Source organism: Urocampus carinirostris, chromosome 9 (genome assembly GCF_059441175.1).
Source record: "Urocampus carinirostris isolate Australia breed hairy pipefish chromosome 9, RoL_Ucar_1.0, whole genome shotgun sequence".
In the NCBI taxonomy this organism is placed as follows: Eukaryota; Metazoa; Chordata; class Actinopteri; order Syngnathiformes; family Syngnathidae; genus Urocampus; species Urocampus carinirostris.
Genome location: NC_142357.1, coordinates 37,697,585 through 37,717,913, shown reverse-complemented (window position 1 = coordinate 37,717,913; position 20,329 = coordinate 37,697,585). Strand labels below are relative to the sequence as shown.

At 39.0% G+C, this 20,329-nt stretch overlaps 1 protein-coding gene and 1 pseudogene across 39 annotated transcripts in view; both read left to right on the top strand.

Moving 5' to 3' along the window:
* LOC148360213 (protocadherin gamma-A4-like) overlaps positions 1–20,329 on the top strand; it is a 275,781-nt gene that overhangs the window by 205,304 nt on the left and 50,148 nt on the right. Inside the window, exon 1 of one of the 39 annotated variants that reach the window (XM_088343722.1) lies at positions 346–2,883. The exons of 34 other annotated variants lie outside the window; for them this stretch is intronic. In XM_088343722.1, the coding sequence (XP_088199848.1) occupies positions 538–2,883 (2,346 nt within the window). In that variant the 5' untranslated portion in view covers positions 346–537. Of the gene's footprint in view, positions 1–345; positions 2,884–4,556; positions 6,983–17,413; positions 19,978–20,329 lie in introns of those variants that run through there. 4 more of the 39 variants (XM_088343731.1, XM_088343721.1, XM_088343730.1 and 1 more) reach the window with 4 other exon arrangements.
* On the top strand, positions 17,070–17,241 carry LOC148360214 (U2 spliceosomal RNA; annotated as a pseudogene).

Below are 20,329 nucleotides of genomic sequence, written 5' to 3'. Positions count from 1 at the left end.
CCTTTCCACTTGCGTTTTGTCAATTTCTGGATTATCCGTTGTCATATTTCTTTAGTTGGCTTTCTGTTTTCACAATTGTGCCTCTATTTCAGCACCTTGAAGAGCGACACAAGGCCTCCTTCTTCTTTCACTCATAACAGATTCCTTCTTTGTGGAGTACATATTTGATACAACTTTTTATTGTTGATTCCTCCTTCATGGTAACACTCTTCATTATATATTCTGTTATAATTCCGAAATATTTTATCCACCAATATGTAATTTTATATTTTGAACTCTGGAGGCCGCTGTTGCCCTTTGCCTAGAGTTTACGCGTTTCGAATGTACATTTATTCAAGCGCCCCTCCAGTGCAGGCTCATTCAAGCTGGGACAAAAACGAAGTGCGCAGTCCTTGTTTGCAAGAATATCAGTCTTGCATTTTACCCTGGATTATTTAATTTGATTTTGAATGTCTTTGTTGTTTTTGTGGATTGTTAATTGATTTGGGAAGGAAACAAATATTACGTTTTGGGGATTTTTCGGCATCATCGTACACAATGAGAGTAACCAGGCTTCTTTTTGTCTGCGTGCTGCGGTTTGCTGCGGTACTCGGACACGTCAGCTATTCTATTCCTGAAGAAATGGCTCACGGATCCTTTATTGGAAATATTGCACAGGATTTAGGACTGGATGTGAAACGTTTGCAATCGGGTAAAGCTCGTCTCCACACGGGGGACAGCACCGATTACGTCCGGCTGGAAAGGGAAAAGGGCGTGCTGGTTATCAAAGAGAAAATGGATCGCGAAGCAATTTGTGGCCAAACGACGCCTTGCACGTTGAGTTTTCAAATCGCATTGGAGCAGCCGATAGAAATATTTCTCGTCACAGTTGAGATTATGGACATTAACGACAACGATCCGCTTTTTGAAAAGTCAGGTAGGGTGTTGGAAATCAGTGAGTCTGCTGTAGTGGGCTCTAAATTCATGTTAGAAAAAGCAATTGACCCCGATATTGGTTTGAACGGGCTTCAAAGCTACATGCTTCAGCCCAATGATCATTTTGTGCTGAAATTACACAGACAGTCTGACGGTGGGAAGAAAGTGGAAATGATTTTACAGAAACAGTTAGATCGAGAAAATCAGGAATTTGTATCATTAATGTTGACGGCGCAAGATGGGGGAGAGCCACAGAGGTCGGGGACTATGCAAATTCAAATTCAAGTCCTCGATGTAAATGACAATGCTCCCGTTTTTTCACAAAATGTGTACAAAACTAGTGTAAAGGAAAATTCCCCTCCGGGTACTCTGATTACTCAAGTTAGTGCTTCCGATGCAGACAAAGGCTCCAATGGAGAAGTAAGCTACGTCATTGGAAATAGCATGAGCAGCGTTTCCAAATTATTTCAAATTACTGAAGATGGGAATTTTATCTTGACAGGCAGTTTAGATTATGAAAAGGAGCAAAAATATGAGATTGATATTGAAGCGGTTGATCGAGGAGGCTTGTATGATTCCAGTAAAGTTATTATTGACGTAAGCGACGTCAACGATAATATCCCTGTTATTAAAATGATTTCATCATCCACTTCAGTGGAGGAGGATTTACCTGCCAACACGTTGATAGCGGTGATGAGTGTTAACGATCCTGATTCAGAAGAAAACGGTCGAGTCAGTTGTGTTATCGATGAGAACGTACTTTTTAAAGTGACGTCTACAAGCACTTTTTACAGTATTGTAACGGATGGTGATTTAGACAGAGAAAGGGCATCGGATTATAATATCACGGTTATGTGTTCAGATGAAGGCGTACCTTCCCTCTCGAGCAGTGTCACGATAACTTTGCACATCTCAGATGTGAATGATAATGCACCCGTTTTTGAGAAAAGCTTATATGAGGCCTCTATTGTTGAAAACAACAGGCCAGGTCTTTCTGTACTCACTTTGAAAGCCAGTGATGCTGACTGGAACCAGAACGCTCGTCTTTCTTACATCTTGGAGGACTCTTCGGTCAATGGCGTGCTGGTATCGTCTTATGTTTCTGTTAGCGCTGAAAATGGCGTCGTTCATGCTGTGCGCTCTTTTGATTATGAGCAACTCAAAGAGTTCAGATTTAGAGTGAGAGCGCAAGATGGAGGTTCTCCTCCGCTAAGTAGCAATGTGAGTGTCCGGGTCCTCATCCAGGACCAGAACGACAACACCCTTCAAATCCTATACCCGGTCCAAACGGGTAGCCAGGCGCTGGCGGAAATGGTGCCCCGCTCGGCGGAGGCGGGTTACCTGGTGAGCAAAGTGGTGGCTGTGGATGTGGACTGTGGACAGAATGCCTGGCTCTCGTATAAAGTGTTGAAAGCCACAGACAGGGCGCTGTTTGAAGTGGGCCTCCACAATGGAGAAATCCGAAGTATCCGCCAAGTGACAGATAAAGATGCCGTCAAACAAAGACTGACTGTGGTGGTGGAGGACAACGGGCAGCCCTCTCGTTCAGCCACGGTGGTGGTCAACGTGGCGGTAGCGGACAGCTTCCCTCAAGTGCTGTCCGAGTTCAGCGACCTTGACAAAGACTATGACAACAACTTCACTTTTTACTTAGTCTTGGCGCTGGCTGTGGTCTCCTTTCTCTTTGTGGCCTGCTTGCTGCTCATCATATCGGTCAAGGTGCACAGGTGGAGGCGAGACCGTGTTCTCGCCGACCTGCCCGTTATCCCCTACTACCCCCCCAGGTACTCGGATACTTTGGGGACGGCCACCCTGCCCCATGTGTACAACTATGAGGTGTGCAGGACCACTGACTCCAGAAGGAGTGACGTGAAGAACATGCAAGCCTTGAGTCAGAGTTTAGTGAGTGTGGATGGAGTTGAAGCTGACAAGCAGATGTCAGGAAACTTTTCACAAATGTCCACTTTGGTGAGTCATTATTTTCACTATTCATCCTTTTTAGTCCTCTTCAATCATTGGTTGCACATTCTTGAACCTTTGGGTTAAGGGTTAGGTGTTGCCAACAGCTATTAACATCCTTCTTTTACTCTTCAGTTGATTTTCACAAGCTTTTAAGTCAATTGAAGTACATTCATCTTCCTATTGCGCATAAAAATTAATGATCTTTTGAAATCATCATTGAAAGTGAAATAATCATTGAAAGTGAAATTATGTTCATTATTCTGTCATCCTTTTCTTTCATATTCCTGAAATTGGAGTATGATTCTTTATTTTTCAGTACTTTCAGTACTTTTCCATACTATTTCCATACTGTTCTTTATTTAATATTGCTTTCCTTTTTCAGACCTGTCACTATATTTCACTTATTTTTAGTACTTTACTATAATTTTCAGTACTTTTTCCACATGCTTCCCCAATTTTCTCTTCTAAGCTTTACTCTTCATTTTCATACTACTTTTTGTACATTTTTGAATATTTTCGGTACGTTTAACACTGTCTTCCTCTTATGACATTCTATAGTTACCAGTATTTTTGTATTATTGTCTGTCTGTGACAACTTTAGCTCATTTCAAATTATTTAACTTTTTCCAATTCATTTGGCCCTGTTTCCAATACTTCAACCGAATTGTTCAGTATTATTGCCTTTCGTTTATTTGCAAAATTGCTGTCTTGTTGTTTCTTTTTGTCAGTTTTATATTATCCAGGTCTTTCATTTAAACCTTTCAAAAAATTTGTAACTGCGTGCATTCCTTTTTTATTTTTATTTTAGTGCTAAGTGGTTGTAACACAACCCATCTTCCAATTAATAGCAGTTATTTACATTGTATTTGTTTTAGCTTTATTTTGAGTTTTGAAGTCTGACACTGGGCAGCACGGCAGCGCAGTGGGTAGGCATAGTTCTGAGGTCGTTGGAACCCCCTGAGTGGGTTCAAATCCAGCTCCCGGCCTTACTGTGCGGAGTTTGTATGTTCTCCCCGTGCTTGCGTGGGTTTCCTCCAAGCACTCCGGTTTCCTCCCACATTCCAAAAACATGCATTTCAGGTGAATTGGCCGGTCCAAATTGTCCCTAGGTTTGACTGAGCGAGTGAGTTGTCTGTCCCCGTGTGCCCTGCGATTGGCTGGCAACCAGTCCAGGGTGTCCCCTGCCCACTGCCCGATGATTGCTGGGATGGTCTCCGGCATCCCCGCGACCCTACTGAGGAAAAGCGGTGCAGCTGATGAAATGAGATGAGAAGTCTGACACTTGAGTCGCCAAATTTACATCTCCCACCAGTGACGCGAATTTCAGCACCAGGGAGAGCAACGTGTCTTTCTTTTTTCCCATCTGGTTTCGTCCACTCGGATTCCTCAATTTACATAATAACAATAGAGGCATTAAACTACACCTTTTAATATTTCTGTAACAACAAAATAAAATATTGTAACTACAATCTGGGTAACTGAATATATTTTACTACTTAACATTTATTATTTCCTGGATGTTATATCATTTTTAATAGAAAATTATTCTTGAATTCCTTACTTTTTTGTAGTTATTTAATTGCAGCAAGGGATTGCAATGCCACTTTTGGACCCCAAGTGTCGCTGTAGGTCAACCTGGGGATGAAAAAAATCTGATATACTTTCTGTCGCCTTTATTCAGTCTCACAAAGCCGCCTTCGACAGAACCGCTGCGAGTTTCCTTCATTTTTCGACGGACAAACCAAACAAAATGCCGTTGGATTTGATATTATTTTGGAATCTGCTCTTTTTTGGTGTACACCCGACCGTTGCTCACGTCCGTTATTCCATCCCAGAGGAAATGGCAATAGGATCTTTTGTTGGAAATATCGTTCAGGATCTCGGTTTGGATATAGGGCGACTAAAATCAGGGCGTGCCAGAATTTTCACCGAAGACAGCAGTGAGTATGTAGCTCTTAATTTGGATAAAGGAACGTTGGAAATTAGAGAAAGGATAGACAGGGAGGAGAGGTGCGGCCAAGAGTCTCCTTGCTCTCTGCATTTTCAAATTATTTTGAATAATCCTATGGAGCTCCATCATGTCGACGTAGAGATTGTTGATATAAACGACAACACTCCATTTTTTGCAAATAAGGAAGTTAACTTTGAAATAAGTGAATCTGCCGTAAAAGGGGCTCGCTTTTCACTCGAAAGCGCCCAAGATCCAGACGTGGGCTCGAATGCACTCAAGACGTATAAAATTAGCCCCGAAGATCATTTTAAAATAAATATAATCTCTCGTCCCGATGGCACCAAATATGCAGAAATGTTACTTGATTCTTTGTTGGACCGAGAAAGCCAAGATTTACATAAATTGACTTTAACTGCATACGATGGCGGCGACCCTCCCAAATCGAGCTCTGTAAAAATAAACATAGTCGTCCTAGATGTTAATGACAATGCACCAATGTTTCGCCATTCTCGTTATAGAGTTTCTGTACCCGAAAATACATTAAAAGGTAAAATTATTTTGCACGTTGATGCCACAGATGCCGATAAAGGAACAAACGGGGAGGTAGTGTATTCATTATCTCGCGGCGTGGGCTCGTCTGTGTTTGATATCAACGCAAAAACGGGAGAAATCTCCGTTATTGGCGAAATCAACTATGAAAAGGCCAAACAATACGAAATTGACGTCGAAGCAACCGATAAAGGAGGTTTAAGGGATACCTGCAAAGTCTTAATCGAAGTCTCTGATTTAAACGACAACGCACCCGTCATTAGCATCCTTTCACTGTCCAATCCCATCCCGGAAAATTCACCCATCGAAACAACAATAGCTATGCTTAATATTAAAGATTTAGACTCAAGTAAGAACGGGGAGGTGAAGTGTTTTATCAGCCACGATTTGCCTTTTAAAATAAAATCGACTTCGTTGAATTTTTATAGTTTGGTGTCTGATGATGATTTAGATCGTGAAACGATGCCGGGATATAATATCACGATAACAGCCATGGATGAAGGGACACCACCACGATCTAGTCATAAAATAATTCATTTGAAATTATCTGATGTGAACGATCACGCTCCGGTGTTCGAACGCGAGTTTTATTCTGCATCAGCCACAGAAAATAACACCCCAGGAGGGGTTATTCTTGCGGTCAAGGCCTTGGATAAAGACGCAGGGAATAATGCACGTGTTTCTTATTTTCTCGAGGATGCAAAATTGAACGGAATGGCAGCTTCGGATTTTTTTACTGTGAATGCAGAAAGTGGAGAGATTTTGTCCGTGCGCTCTTTTGATTACGAGCAAATCAAAGAGTTCCACATCCGCGTCAGAGCGCAAGATAATGGCTCCCCTCCGCTCAGCAGCAACGTGAGTGTCAAGATCCTCATCCAGGATCAAAACGACAACACCCCTCAGATTCTGTACCCGGTCCAAACGGGGGGTTTGACGTTTGCAGAGATGGTGCCCCGTTCTGCGGACGTGGGCTACCTGGTAAGCAAAGTAGTTGCAGTGGACGTGGATTGTGGACAAAACGCCTGGCTTTCCTATAAAGTGCAGAAATCAACAGATAGGGCACTTTTCGAAGTGGGTTTGCATAATGGAGAAATCCGAACCATTCGGCAAGTGACTGATAAAGACGCAGTGAAACAAAAATTAACAATTGTAGTGGAGGACAACGGACAACCTTCCCGTTCGACGACGGTCGTGGTCAATGTGGCCGTAGCGGATAGTTTTCCTCAAGTGTTGTCTGAGTATAGCGATTTTGAAAAGGAATACAACAATAAGATGACTTTTTATTTAGTTTTGGCACTGGCTGTGGTTTCTTTCCTTTTTGTCGTCTCCTTAGTGCTTATAATATCAGTTAAAGTCTACAGGTGTCGTCAAGAGCGCATCTTTATCAAATCAGGCGGAACACTTCCGGTTATTCCTTATTACCCGCCCCTCTATGCCGACGTAGACGGCTCTGGTACGCTTAAGCACGCATTTGGTTATGACGTATGCGGAAGCATTGACTCGAGGAAAAGCGACTTGATGTTTTCACGTCAAAATACGCTGAATGGAGATCGTGACAGAACTGGATTGAGACAAAAAGAAAATACGCAAACTTTGGTGGCTGAGGTGAGATTTTAATTGAAAAATATTCTTTTTTTTGCATCTTTTTATAAAAGAAACATGGTATCATTTGACGGTTGTGACAGCGCGTGAGTGTGGTTACCGTGTTAGCTTAAGTAGCATCAGCATTTTAATGTCCTCACTTTCAATGCAATTCTTTTCTTTACCTCATAAACGCCAAATATAGTATAAAGCTTATTCATTATAATGTTTTTACTCACACCTTTCATCAAATGTCATAATTTTGCTTTTACTACTCGTTTGACATAAATATACTATAATAACAGGGGTAATTGGTAGTATTTCAGTGAAGATTATTATTTTTTTTCTTGAACATTTTTCTGAGACTTAAATATTAAATCCAACATTTCTAAGTTTTTCTCGATTATTCTGTAATACTAAATCCAATTTTTGACTTTTATTTTTCTTGAATATTCTCTAGTCATTGGTTTTTGAGTTTTCCTTGCCTTCATGTAGGTTTTAGATCAGGGGAAGGTGTAATAATAGTCTGTTTGCAATAGTCTGTGGTCTGTGCAGCCCTTTGTGATTAATGGTGTCACAAATAAACATTACTTCACTCTTTAGCAATTATATTTCTTTAATTGTTGTATAATAAATCAATTTTAAAAGGAAGACATTCGTTTTTTTTATTTAGTTCCATACTCTCTAATATTGAATCAAATGTTTAAGCTGTGTTATTTTTAAAATTATTTTCTACTATTAGATCAAAATTTCAGCTATTTCTCCTGAATAGTCTCTGTTAATTAGATCAGTTTGTTTAGCAATTTTCTGTCTTGGATAGTTGTTCATAAGGCTTTTAAAGTCTTTTGTATTGGTATATCCATCCATACATCCATTATCTGCACCGCTTATCCTCAGTAGGGTCGCGGGGGTGCTGGAGCCCATCCCAGCTATCTTCGGGCAGTGGGCAGGGGACACCCTGAACTGGTTGCCAGCCAGTCGCAGGGCACACAGAGACAGACAACCATTCACTCACTCATTCACACCTAGGGACAATTCGGACTGGCCAATTAGCCTGACATGCATGTTTTTGGAATGTGGGAGGAAACCGGAGTGCCTGGTGGAAACCCACGCAAGCACGGGAGAGCAAACTCCACACAGGGGGTTCGATCTCATGACCTCAGAACTGTGCCGCACACGCGCTAACCACTGCGTCGCCGTGCTGCCCCTTGTATTGGTATAATAAATGCATAAAAAGTGCCTTATCAGATTGAATTCACAAGGCCTTAATAAAACAATCTAATATACCATCATTATTTTTATTATGAGAAATGCCTAAAATGATAATTTTCTCTCTCTTTAGCACATTCTATCTCATAGAGCAAAGCGCTTTTCCATCCATTTTTCTCTTTTCTTTCATATTTTTAGTATTCTGTTTTGTTAAATGCTTATAGTTTCAAAAGTCTTATTTTTAACCAGGGATTTTTTACACCCAATCATCTCAGGTTACAATTACAAAAATAAAATTATATTATATATATATATATATATAATATTGGCTGTTTTTCTTTTTTTCTTTTACTTTTTTATCCGTTATATATCTTTGAGTGCCTTGTCTTGTTGAAACGATATTCACCACTTTGTTATCAATGACAATAATGACAATTTTAGTTCTAGTGGGGTTTTTTTCTGTAATCGTCATTTTGCACATTGCATATTCTGTCTTGTTTCTGTACAACCTTGTGAATGATGTCTCTCATTAAGCATGCAGTGCACTACATTCCCAGTGACCTAGTTCCCTAGCATGCATGCTGCTGCTTCACAGGATTACAAGCAATGGATGCAGCCAATCGCAGTTTGGAATACCAAGTGGAATGCAACAGTGTTTTTACCATGTGTGTTCTAATAGCAAAGTGACCAAAAAGGTGAAAGTGTGATGGCAAGGAGGACAGAGGCAGGGGAGGGAAGCAACACAGTCCAGCAGCGCTTGTATTTTTGATGCTCAGCCACCATTTTGCTCTTCATCCGTCTTTGTGTGCTTAAATGAGGAAATGTGTGTCGTGCATAGCAACTGTTATAATAAGCCGCTAGCTCTGTGATTGGCAGAGACTGTGTGAGGTATTTTAAGTGCTGGAATGAAACAGAAAAATACAGGACAGAGGGAGGGAGAGAGAGATTATGTAACCAAATATGAGCTATGTAGTGCAGTGAAAATGGGCTAGGTTATTGTTCAAAGATGCATTAGTATTATACACGTGCAAAAATCTGGAGAAGTGGGGTTATTTTAATTGTTTTATGTTGGGTGTCTTTCTGTGCTGTAATACAGGAACATTTCAGTTCATGTTGTTTGTTGTTTTTGAGTGCAACAGTCATTTGGGTCCTTTATTTTTCTCCATTATAATTTTTTTTTTTAATTTTAGTACAAAGTCCAGAAGTGTGCAAACTACAGGCCACAAACCACATAAGTTTTTTTGATTCATGCCTGCTGAACATAAAGATTTACCCAAAAAAACACTAAAAAAATATCTATCATAATAATAAACAGTTGAACATGTTTATCAAGAGCTTAGTTTTAATTGCCCAAAATGGAAATGGTAAAAACTGTTAATTACTGACACGTCTATCTCGTCACTCGTACATTTCTATTATATTTTTAGCTACATATTCACCACATGTGCATCTTTTAACAATGTATGTTAAAATGTTATGTTTTTAACACACAGGCACACGGGTGGGCAACCTTTTAAATTCAATACTCTGAACAAAAAGCTAAGATAGAAATATTACAAATAAAAAATGATGTCTTGGTGCCACACTTGTGCCAAATGCCCCCTCCACCCTCGTTCATATACTTATTTATTTCTAAAACACTGTGTACATTCAAACAATGTTAATGACTTCAATAATTTCATTTTTTATTACATATTTTTTAAATGTATTCTTTGTCTGCTTTGTTTTTTTAAAAGTGTTTTGAATTTTATAATTGTTCTATTCCACGTACATGAGGACAGTTAGTAGAATATAAGAGTTTGTTTATTTTCTGCACATGATGTTTAGCAAGGGGCTCATTACCTTTGTCTGGCCGTTGTGATTGTTAACTTCAGGTGTCATGAATTTAATTTGGATTTGTTGATATGCAAACAAAATATTTAAAACACTCGCCAAAGAAAATAACCCCATTGTCGTTAATGTATGCTTAAAACAGTTTCTTGTTCATCCACGTGGAGAATGCCCGCATAGGATTACATTCCAGATTAGCCGGGATGATAATACGGGACAGTTGAAAAGAGATTTAAGAAAATGCATGGACACTCTTATGCCAAATTAAATTGTATTTATAAGATATATTTTTTTAATTTTGTGTGCTTTTAGGCCAGAGCAATCGCCCCCAAACAACAACACTAATCGTGTGAAAAAAAATATAGCGTATATTTTATAGCTCTAGAAAGATTGATATAGATATTTTATCCTTATTTCCACACAAAGTTGCTGCTAAATATGATGGCACTATTTTTCATTGGACTATTTTCTGATGCACTTACAACTTAGTCTAGAAACACTATTATACCTTGTAGATATTTCACATATTTACCCTTATATATTTCTAAATGTATCTTTTCTTTGAGTGTTTAATTTTATCATTATCCTGAAGTATCATGTGTAATCTCAATAAGAATTTACGTTGAGATCAATGACAATGAAGACAATTCTCTTTACAGTAGCTCTAATTTTGCAAAGTAACTCCATCAGAATAGAATATGTTGTAGTTCTGTTGATGTGGTATTACAAATACAATGTGCTTGTTGTAAAACGCCACTGTAACATCACTGTTGTTGTTTTTCCCAAATCTTCCTTCCTCTTTGGCTCCCGATCTGCTTGCCTGCAGCAGCCCCTCCCCCATCCCAGCTGCACCACTTTGCAGCAAAGGGAAATCAAGAGAAAGACTGCCCAGGCTGATAGATATCATTTTAACCGAATGAAACACACCATATTAGGAGCCATTTTTAAAATATCGATCGCCCGCTTTATAATTCCTAATTTCCTATCCGCATATTGATTGATATTGATTTTATTTATTTTAAAAGTCACCCTATCGTTGTCCTTTGTGTCCACAACACAATAATTGATTTCCCCTTCATGTATTCCCTTTTCACAAAATGATTTCCGTCTTTCTTCTCTGGTCTAAACAAGAGTCGGAAACAGGGCGGGATGCAAGAGGTTGGAAGTGTTACCATAGCAACAAGCTGACTCACTGCTAGGGCTTAACCATTTTTAGGTGGCAGGGGTGAGCCCCTTGCGTGTGTGCAGGCTGTAGAAAGGAAAAAGAGAGCAGACACCCCCGTTTTGGCAGGCGAGGTGCTGGACTCTCACACATTTGGGGGTGGCGAATAACGAGGAGGAGGGTGGATGATGGTGGGCGACTGGGTGCTGGGGGGAGGGCGAGTATGGCTCTTTTTTCCACATTTGTGATGATCTATCCGCTCTATTTTAGTATATGTCCTAGTTTCAGGAAACTGCTGCGTGTGGGAGATGTTTTCATTTCATTAATGTTTGTATGATCAATTTATTTTGGTCAATAATAACATAGTTCTCCATACATATACAAATTTAAATATAGTTTTATCTATCTATTTTTTTTTCCACTACTGTGTATTCAATAGTACAAATATTATGCTTTCCTTTCTGGTTTGCACAAAGGAAGTCTGCATTTATTGACCTGTGAGCATCCTCATGAATAAAACATTAGTGGCCATCGCCTCGACGCTCTCTGCTGGCGGTTTAGTGGAACTGACTTTGAGAGTACTTTTTTTCAGTCAAATGACGTATGAACATTCATTGTCACATCCAGCTTCATATCCCTTTTATTGAAGTTGTTCTATTTGAAATCAGTTTCATATGAAAATAGATATTTTCCACTGTTTTCTTTGAGTGTTTTCATTTATTTTTTCTACTTGTTTATTTTGTAGTTTTACTTATTTTTTTATGTTAAGGGCTTGATACATCACTGACACAAATTGAAACACATTTCTGGTAATGTAATAAACTTAATTGCACAAAAAAAATTGAAAAATGATACACTTATAGTGTGAGCAGGTAAGAAGGTATTGCAAAAATGCCAAGGTTACCAATTCCACACTTGGTGAGAAGTCCTCCTCATCTAACCACTATCTTTTTTTCTGTTTCATGTCCTCTCTCTGTTCTTCCTGCTAATCCCTGACTCCATTGCAACTCGACCATCCCTCCAAAAATAAGGTAAGACAGTCTTTATTATTTATCACACACACATGACCCTAAAAATCAACATTTACTGTCGATAAATAAAACAAAACTTTCATTTTTATGTTTGATTATTTCCTAGTATAAGGAATAATATTAATAAAATAATTATAGCAAATAACTGGTACTTTAGCTCATTTCATCAATATTCATATTTACTCAAATAAAACATTTTCTCATTTTATTTTTCTCATTTAGATGGTAAATTGTCTGCAGGCGTTTTGTCCGCATTTTCAGGTCATTTACATAATAAAGAACAAATGAGAAACTTTTTGTCCCTTCATTTTTTTCTTTTTCTGGTTTTATTAAAAGAACGAATCAATAGTGTTCAAACTTGTAAAAAATACTGAAATGGGCAAAAGTATGCAGATTTTTTGTTATTTATATAATTCAGGTGCACATTTGTTATCAATTTCCATTTTGGGCTGACACATCTGTTCACATCCTTCACAAATGTTCAAAGACACTACAGAGTATTTCTGCATTTTTGTTGTAAAACGCACACTCCACCATAATTACTGAAAAAATGATTTAAAAGAATTAAATACATTATTTATAATTCAATAGGGTGTATATTTACTTCACACCATTCTGAAATACTGAGAAGATGATTGAAAATACCTTTCAGGAGTTACATCAGGGTCACCAGTTCAGTAATATTTGATTTTGTGCCAACATTTGTTGTGCTTATACTGTCTCAGCATCATGAGGGGAATATGTAACTCAATATGCTACCTCCATTGTTTTCACATCCATTTGTTTCTTCCTAAGAACTCAAATGAATACACACGTGCTCTACCGTTCAAAAGTTTGGGGTCACTAAGATAATAGTATGTTTTACATAAAATAATCGAACTTTTTGCATTAATTGAGTTGCAAAATAAATACAAAGTATAGTTGAGGCATTGAAAACGTTAGAAATAATGATTTTTATTTGGAAAATACACTTTGTTTTTATCAAAGAATGGAAATTTCCATAAGAGTCCAAACGTTTTAACGGTAGTGTATATAATAAAACAATATCAGCACATGTGCTCTTGTCACCTTAAACCTTAGTGACTTAGTAGAATTTCTCTTTTTTAAGGCACAGAAAAATCAAATTAATCTGTGTTATGATTATCAACTGAAATATTTTCCATTTAAATACAGTAACATCTAAAGAAGCTGTGTTTTCATTGTATGCACGATGCCTTCTTTGTTGTTTTAAATCCCACATCCCCTGATTCTTGTAGGCACTCAAATTCAATATGCAATATGTGAAACTTTTAGTTTGCATCACATTCTTACGACATGTCAGTATTGCTTTTGGGTAAGTAGGTCATGTTGTTTCTTGTGTGGAGTTGTGACCTTTTTGGTGAGAGTGAACGTCCCGTGTGAAGCGAGCGACCATCTTCAAAAGTAGGAGAGCAATATTTTTTTCCATGATTGTTTTTAGGCTGCAACAGAAAAATGAAAGCAAAAAGCAGAGTTGTTTTGTCTTTACAATGATTAGGATGCCTTATAATTATGAAACCAATTGTGTCCAAATATGATGGCACAGTTATCAGCCCGATAAAATAAAATTAAATAAAAAAAAAACAATAGTCACTTGACGCCACACTATATACTATTCATTTAGCTGACAACACTTGTTAGTTAATGTTCCTCACTAAAACATATTGGGATTTTCTATAGAAATAGTGACAAGAATTGAACTTGTCTCCTTTCGACTTCTCCATAATGAGCCTGGCCATAAATGTCGAATGGCTCATAAAGTGTTTGGACATTTGTTATTGTACGGGTTTAGGAACATTAGCCAGTACATTGAGATTAACTTATTTTTTTAAAGAATATTTTTTTCCTGATTCTCGCCAATTTCTTTAAAATTAACCGCTTGTTGATTTAGGTTAACAGCAATCGCAGCTTAATAGTGTTACTATTCTGTTTTAGACACACACAAAGGGTAGTGTGCATATTTGAATGTTTTAGCAAATCATCGCTGCCATAAATTTGGTTCATCTGCACATCTGAGAGACTTCTACAGCCGCGATGGGCCAAACATTATGTTTTCCCTGTGAAGCATTTTTATTATTATTAGAAAATAGCTACTAATGTGTATAGCTAAGAAAATGATATTTAATAGGAATGAGTATTTTTTGACCAAAGCCTATGTAACATTCAGTATTGGAGAACTTTTACAATGTTTAGAAGTGACATGTTTCACAAAGAGAACACATTCATAATCATATACACTTTCTGCTATAATTGTTATTGTGCTCATAGCAATATTGTGTTATTGTATTTATTTCTGACATTAACGTATGTTCAATCGCTTGATTGAACAAATTGAGCCAGGTATCTCAAACATTACTTTTTGAAGACATGTTTTTACGGCAGTGGTAGAATGTTATTGTAATTGTGAAAAAAAAGACACACATAAAGAATAATTGGATTTTGCTTGTCTTTGTATATATTTTTTCTAAGCAAAGCATTCAGTTTAAAAAAGTCCTCAGACATCGGTAGGAAAAAACGGGTGTCATGCATCCCTAATATAAAATTACAACAGGCCAAACATACGATATGAACTTCATATTATCTTGAAACAACGCAAATAATGCTGCGTTACTTGCTGTTTTTCTTTATTGAACACCGGTTGCAGATGCAGCGGTTGGCCGCCTGTGTGGCGCTGTCCACTTGCGTGGTGCTGAAAGCAAATCTCTCGCTCTCTCTCTGCCCTCCTTCCCTCCGCCCGCGCTCCCTCCCTGTTTTCCCTCTCTACAATCTCTCTCTGAGGCCCACGTTGCTGTGCAGAAAAATAAATGTAAACATGTACAAAGATACAATGGGTTCCTTTTCAATATTTTTGTTTATGATTTATTATTACTCATCATTTATATTATTAATTTGTTTCCCTTTTACAGTACTTTGATTTTATTTTTGTATTTGTATAGATTCACCCACACACCCACCATAGCTGACCTCTACAAAATAATTGCATTGCCTAGAGTGGGTTTTTATTTTTGTATTTGTATAGATTCACCCACACACCCACCATAGCTGACCTCTACAAAATAATTGCATTGCCTAGAGTGGGTTTGAATATGTAAATAGCGTCATAATATATGTATGTATATCTTTTAGCAGTGAAGAATATATCGGCCTGTGGAGAGGGATGGGCGCCACCAGGCATTACTTCCCCAAGACACACTACTGGAAATTATGCCCCTACGACTCTAGTGGTTAGGCGATCCGAGGGAATATATATTAAACGCTTCTTCTCAATGGCATCTACAGCCGCCCCCGCCCTCTTTCCTTGCTCTACAGACCTACATCCGGGTACGTTGCATGTCAGGCAGGGAGGATTATTTCAAGCAGGCTGCATTTTCTTTTGCCAGCCACTGGAAGGCGACAAACAGTCTCTCGTGAGCTGCAGAAGATGCTCTGGCGCACACGACTGTCTCAAAATGAGGATCAAGTTCATTCTTTTGTGTAATGTAATTAAAATAATATATTTGCATAAATTCTTGTTTCATTACAAATATACTACGATATTGTAAGTCTTTTATTTTTTTAATATTGCAGATTATGACATACACCTTAATAAAACTCAAATATCATATCTCAAAATATTAGCGTGTCATGAAAAGTATAGTAGTAGGCAATTCAACTAATCAGTAATATTTAGAATACTAATATTATTGCAATATTTTAGTTGATTTGTAACAATCAAACATAATTTGTGACGTTTTTGTTTTTTAATCGCATTACAGACAATAAAAAACTGTAAACTCACAATATTCGAGTTTTATGAAACAGTCCTGTATGTAACTAAATTCATTTGATCATTTTCTTTTCAAGCGTATTCTCTTTGTTAATAGAATATAATTTTTGCAACAACAATAGCTCTAACTTTCATGACTAATTTTTCACTTCAGTAAGTCTAAAACAATGCACGTATTTATTTAAAAGTGTAATTTTATGAATTGAATATTCTATTAGAAATTTGTGTTTGTTCGGAATTTGGAACGCATGCTTGGTAGTTTTTTCGTGGAAATAACGTTTTATGAATAGGTAAATAAATAAGTTCCTAAGTGAATTCAAAATAGATCATTATAACTATAAAATTACTCGAATATGAATAAGTTCACGCATATTTTTCTACTTAAATGATTAATCTACATATAGAAGTTCTGTTTGTACGTTACTGTTGGTAGATTTGTCACGCAGATAACTTTTTATAAATAGCTGCACAAATAAGTACATACGTCAATTAAGAATAAATGATTATAACTCTGATATAAAATGATTATTAATAAAAATAACGCGTGTGTGTTTTGACACGCGAATTAGGTTTTCAACTTAATTGAATAAGTAAATCTACATTTAGAAAATGTTTAACCTTTTAACAATACGTAATTTAAAATGAAATACCTGTAACGATTTTATAACATTAATATAATTATGTATTTCCTTATTTATATGTATATATAATACATAATAGTACTGATATAATAGACATATAAAATATATAAAGTATATAATTACAACAAACGTATATAATCTATAAATGTACAATATGATATATATATATATATATATATCATAAAACAATTCAAGAATATCTATTAGTACAGCACATGCATTTTTTCTTAATACTAATGTGAATACAATTTAATTTGGCTGAATGAAAATGTTAGTGTTAGTGCTCCTGTTAGTGCTAGTGTTGTGAACCAGACAGAGATGGTGTAATAAAGGTTGGGGCATAGCATGTGTGTGACGTCACCCCCCTTTTACTGATTGGTTGTAACAAGCTCTAGCTATTCTCCAATGAGAGTGAGGAGTGTACAAAGAGATCTCGGAGCTCGGTCGCTCTTGCCTAACTTCTGGCTGCAAGGCTGTAAAGCTAGGACCTTACCTTATCTTTACCTTATGATGTCACAAAGCTATGATCTTTGATTTTTGCAACTCGGAGATGGCATAGGAGCTTGCTCTGTCCACTCCACGCAACGGCCCGGTATTGCAGTACCTCCGGGAACGGTGCATTCGCAATGATCGCGGCAAGGCTTTAGGGCTAGGACCTTAGCTTGGCCTTTTGGCTGAGAGTAAGTGTCCCGGCTCCTAGGCTTTGTAGCGTATTATGAACTGACCGATAACGGATAATGGATAATGATTTATGAACAAGCTAAATAACCCTTAAACCCCCCCCCCCCCCCCCCCCCCCTCCACACCACAGAGCTGCACGGGGGGAGCGCGATGCGCACAAAGCATGACCAGACGAGGAGGTTTTTGTGCTGGATTGCAGATTTTAGCCGAGGATTTTGGATTGGGCTGCCTGGATTATTTCCACTGGAATTATGTGGCAGAAATTATTTTCATTTTGGCTTTGGTGGTGCGTACATTGCATCTTTTTATGGTGCGCAATTGACGCACAGACTCGATACAGCATCCCAGAGGAGCTAAAACGGGGGTCAGTGGTGGGGAACCTCGCCAAGGATTTGGGTTTGGTGGCTTCTGAGTTGCACCGACGAAATCTGCGGATCACGTCCGAGGCCGGTAAGCAATATTTTAGTCTGGACCTTGCCAAGGGAGACCTGCTGGTGACTGATCGGATCGACAGAGAGGAGCTTTGCGCACAAAGGGTGGCGTGCGTTTTGCCTTTGGAGCTGGTGATTGACAACCCTTTGCAGCTGCATCGGGTTGAGATTGAAATATCAGACACTAATGATAACCCTCCTAGTTTTTTAACCAAGGAAAAAATACTAAAAATAGCTGAGCAATTCAATCCTGGTGCACGGTTTCCTTTAGAAAGCGCGCAAGATCCCGACGTCGGCTCGAATTCAATCCGATCTTATGTTATCAGTAAAAACGAGCATTTTAAATTAGCTGTGAAAACACAGAAAGATGGAAGAAAAATCCCCGAGCTGGTGCTCGAAAAAAATCTCGATCGAGAAAAGCATCCAGTCCATCATCTCATTCTCACCGCTGTGGATGGTGGCGACCCGGTGCGTTCAGGGACGTCAGAAATTATAATCACCGTCCTTGATAATAACGACAACGCACCTCAATTTGAAAAGCAGCTTTATGAAGCAAATATTAGCGAGATGGCACCCCCAGGAGAGCAAATATTGCAGGTGAAAGCAACTGATGCAGATGAAGGGCTAAACGGGGAAATTGAATACAGTTTTGCGGAGCAAACATCAAAAGAAATATTGTTATTATTTCATATAGAACCCACTACTGGTTGTATTACAGTTAAAGGAGAGTTAGACCACGAAATGAATTCTTTACACAGATTTGACATTACGGCGAGAGATAAAGGCAATCCAAAAATGGAAGGGCATAGCGGGGTAGAAATTAGAATAATTGATATTAATGATAATGCGCCTGAAATCCTTGTGACGTCACTAACGAGCCCGGTGCCGGAGGATTCGGCTATCGGAACTGTTATAGCTCTTTTAAGTACAAGAGATCCCGATTCAAAAGATAATGGAAAAGTTATGTTGCAGCTGCCTTCTGGATCTCTTTTTACATTAAATCCATCCATCTCTAATCATTATTCGTTAGTGACAAACGGCCCACTGGATCGGGAAAAAAATGATCAATATAGTGTGGAGATTAGCGCACGTGATAATGGAAAGCCACCACTGTCAAGTGTGAAAATAATCGAGGTTAAACTTTTAGACGTGAATGACAACCCGCCCGTTTTTCCACAGCCGAATTATACAATTTATTTAAAGGAAAATAGCGCACCAGGACTGGTTTTGTGTTCAGTGTTTGCAAACGATCCAGATGTTGGTGAAAACGCCAAAGTTTCTTATTCCATTGTGGCCTCAAAAGCGCAGGACCAATCAACGGCATCGTACTTGTACGTGAACGCAGGAAACGGAAGCATTTATAGCACACACTCGTTGGACTACGAGAAGGTGAAAATGTTGGAGGTTTGGGTGGAGGCCAAGGACCAGGGTACTCCATCCCTGCGCAGTCAGGCCTGCGTGCAGGTCTTCATCCTGGACCAGAACGACAACACCCCGACTGTCATCTCCCCCTCCCCCCATGCTGCTTCCCACCTGAGGCTGCCCCGCTGGGCGAAGGCGGGCCATCTCCTCACCAAAGTGACTGCTGTGGATGCCGACTCGGGCCACAACGCCTGGATCTCCTACAAAGTGGTGGAGGCCACAGACACCTCTCTCTTCATGCTGGCGCCACACACGGGGGAGCTGAGGACCAAACGCGCTGTGTCCGAGCACGATGACTCCTCTCAGAGGCTGATTGTGGAGGTCAAGGACCACGGCCAGCCGGCCCAGTCCACCACCGTTACGATGTCAGTCCTTCTGGAGGTGCACCACGACGCCGGCAATCCCACCTCTGAACTCCGACGCCACGCGGCCGAGCCCGGCAAGAAAGGCAGCAGGATGGCTCTTTATCTCATCCTGGCCCTGTCCTCCGTCTCGGTTCTGGCCTTGCTCACCATGCTAGTCCTGGCCGTCAAATGTCTGAAGGGTGGAAATGGACCTACGTGCTGTGTCAGGCAGCATCCCCAAGACAAAAAACCCAACCGAAACCTGCACATTCAGCTCAACACGGATGGACCCATCAAGTACGTGGAGGTTCTGGGAGGAGACGCCATGTCTCAGAGTCACTCCTTCCGCTCCTGTATGTCCCCTGTGTCAGAGTACAGCGATTTTACGCTAGTCAAGCCCAGCAGCACCACCGACTTTAAGGAGGTCATTAGCGTCCTGGACGCTTCCTTGCCAGACAGCACTTGGACTTTTGAGAGTCAGCAGGTGAGCATCTCAATGAAAAACAACTAATTTTTAAACGAAAAAGGCTGTTGCCTATTTGTTAAATTGTTTCTGGTTTATAACGAATTATCAGTCGTGCACAAGGGCTTTTTAAATGCTTTTTGTTGATTTTTTTTTTGTTTCCTTTTTGATTGGTTTGTTGGGATCAAGCTTACTCATAATATCTTGTATGTATAAGATATTTTTAACTATTCTACTTAGCATTTTTGGTGTTTTTAAGTAATAAAACTTATTAATGGTAAATGGTCTGCATTTACATAGCCCTTTTCAAGTCAACGAAGACCTCCCAAAGCGCTTTACAATGTGCTTCACACTTACCCATTCACACACACAC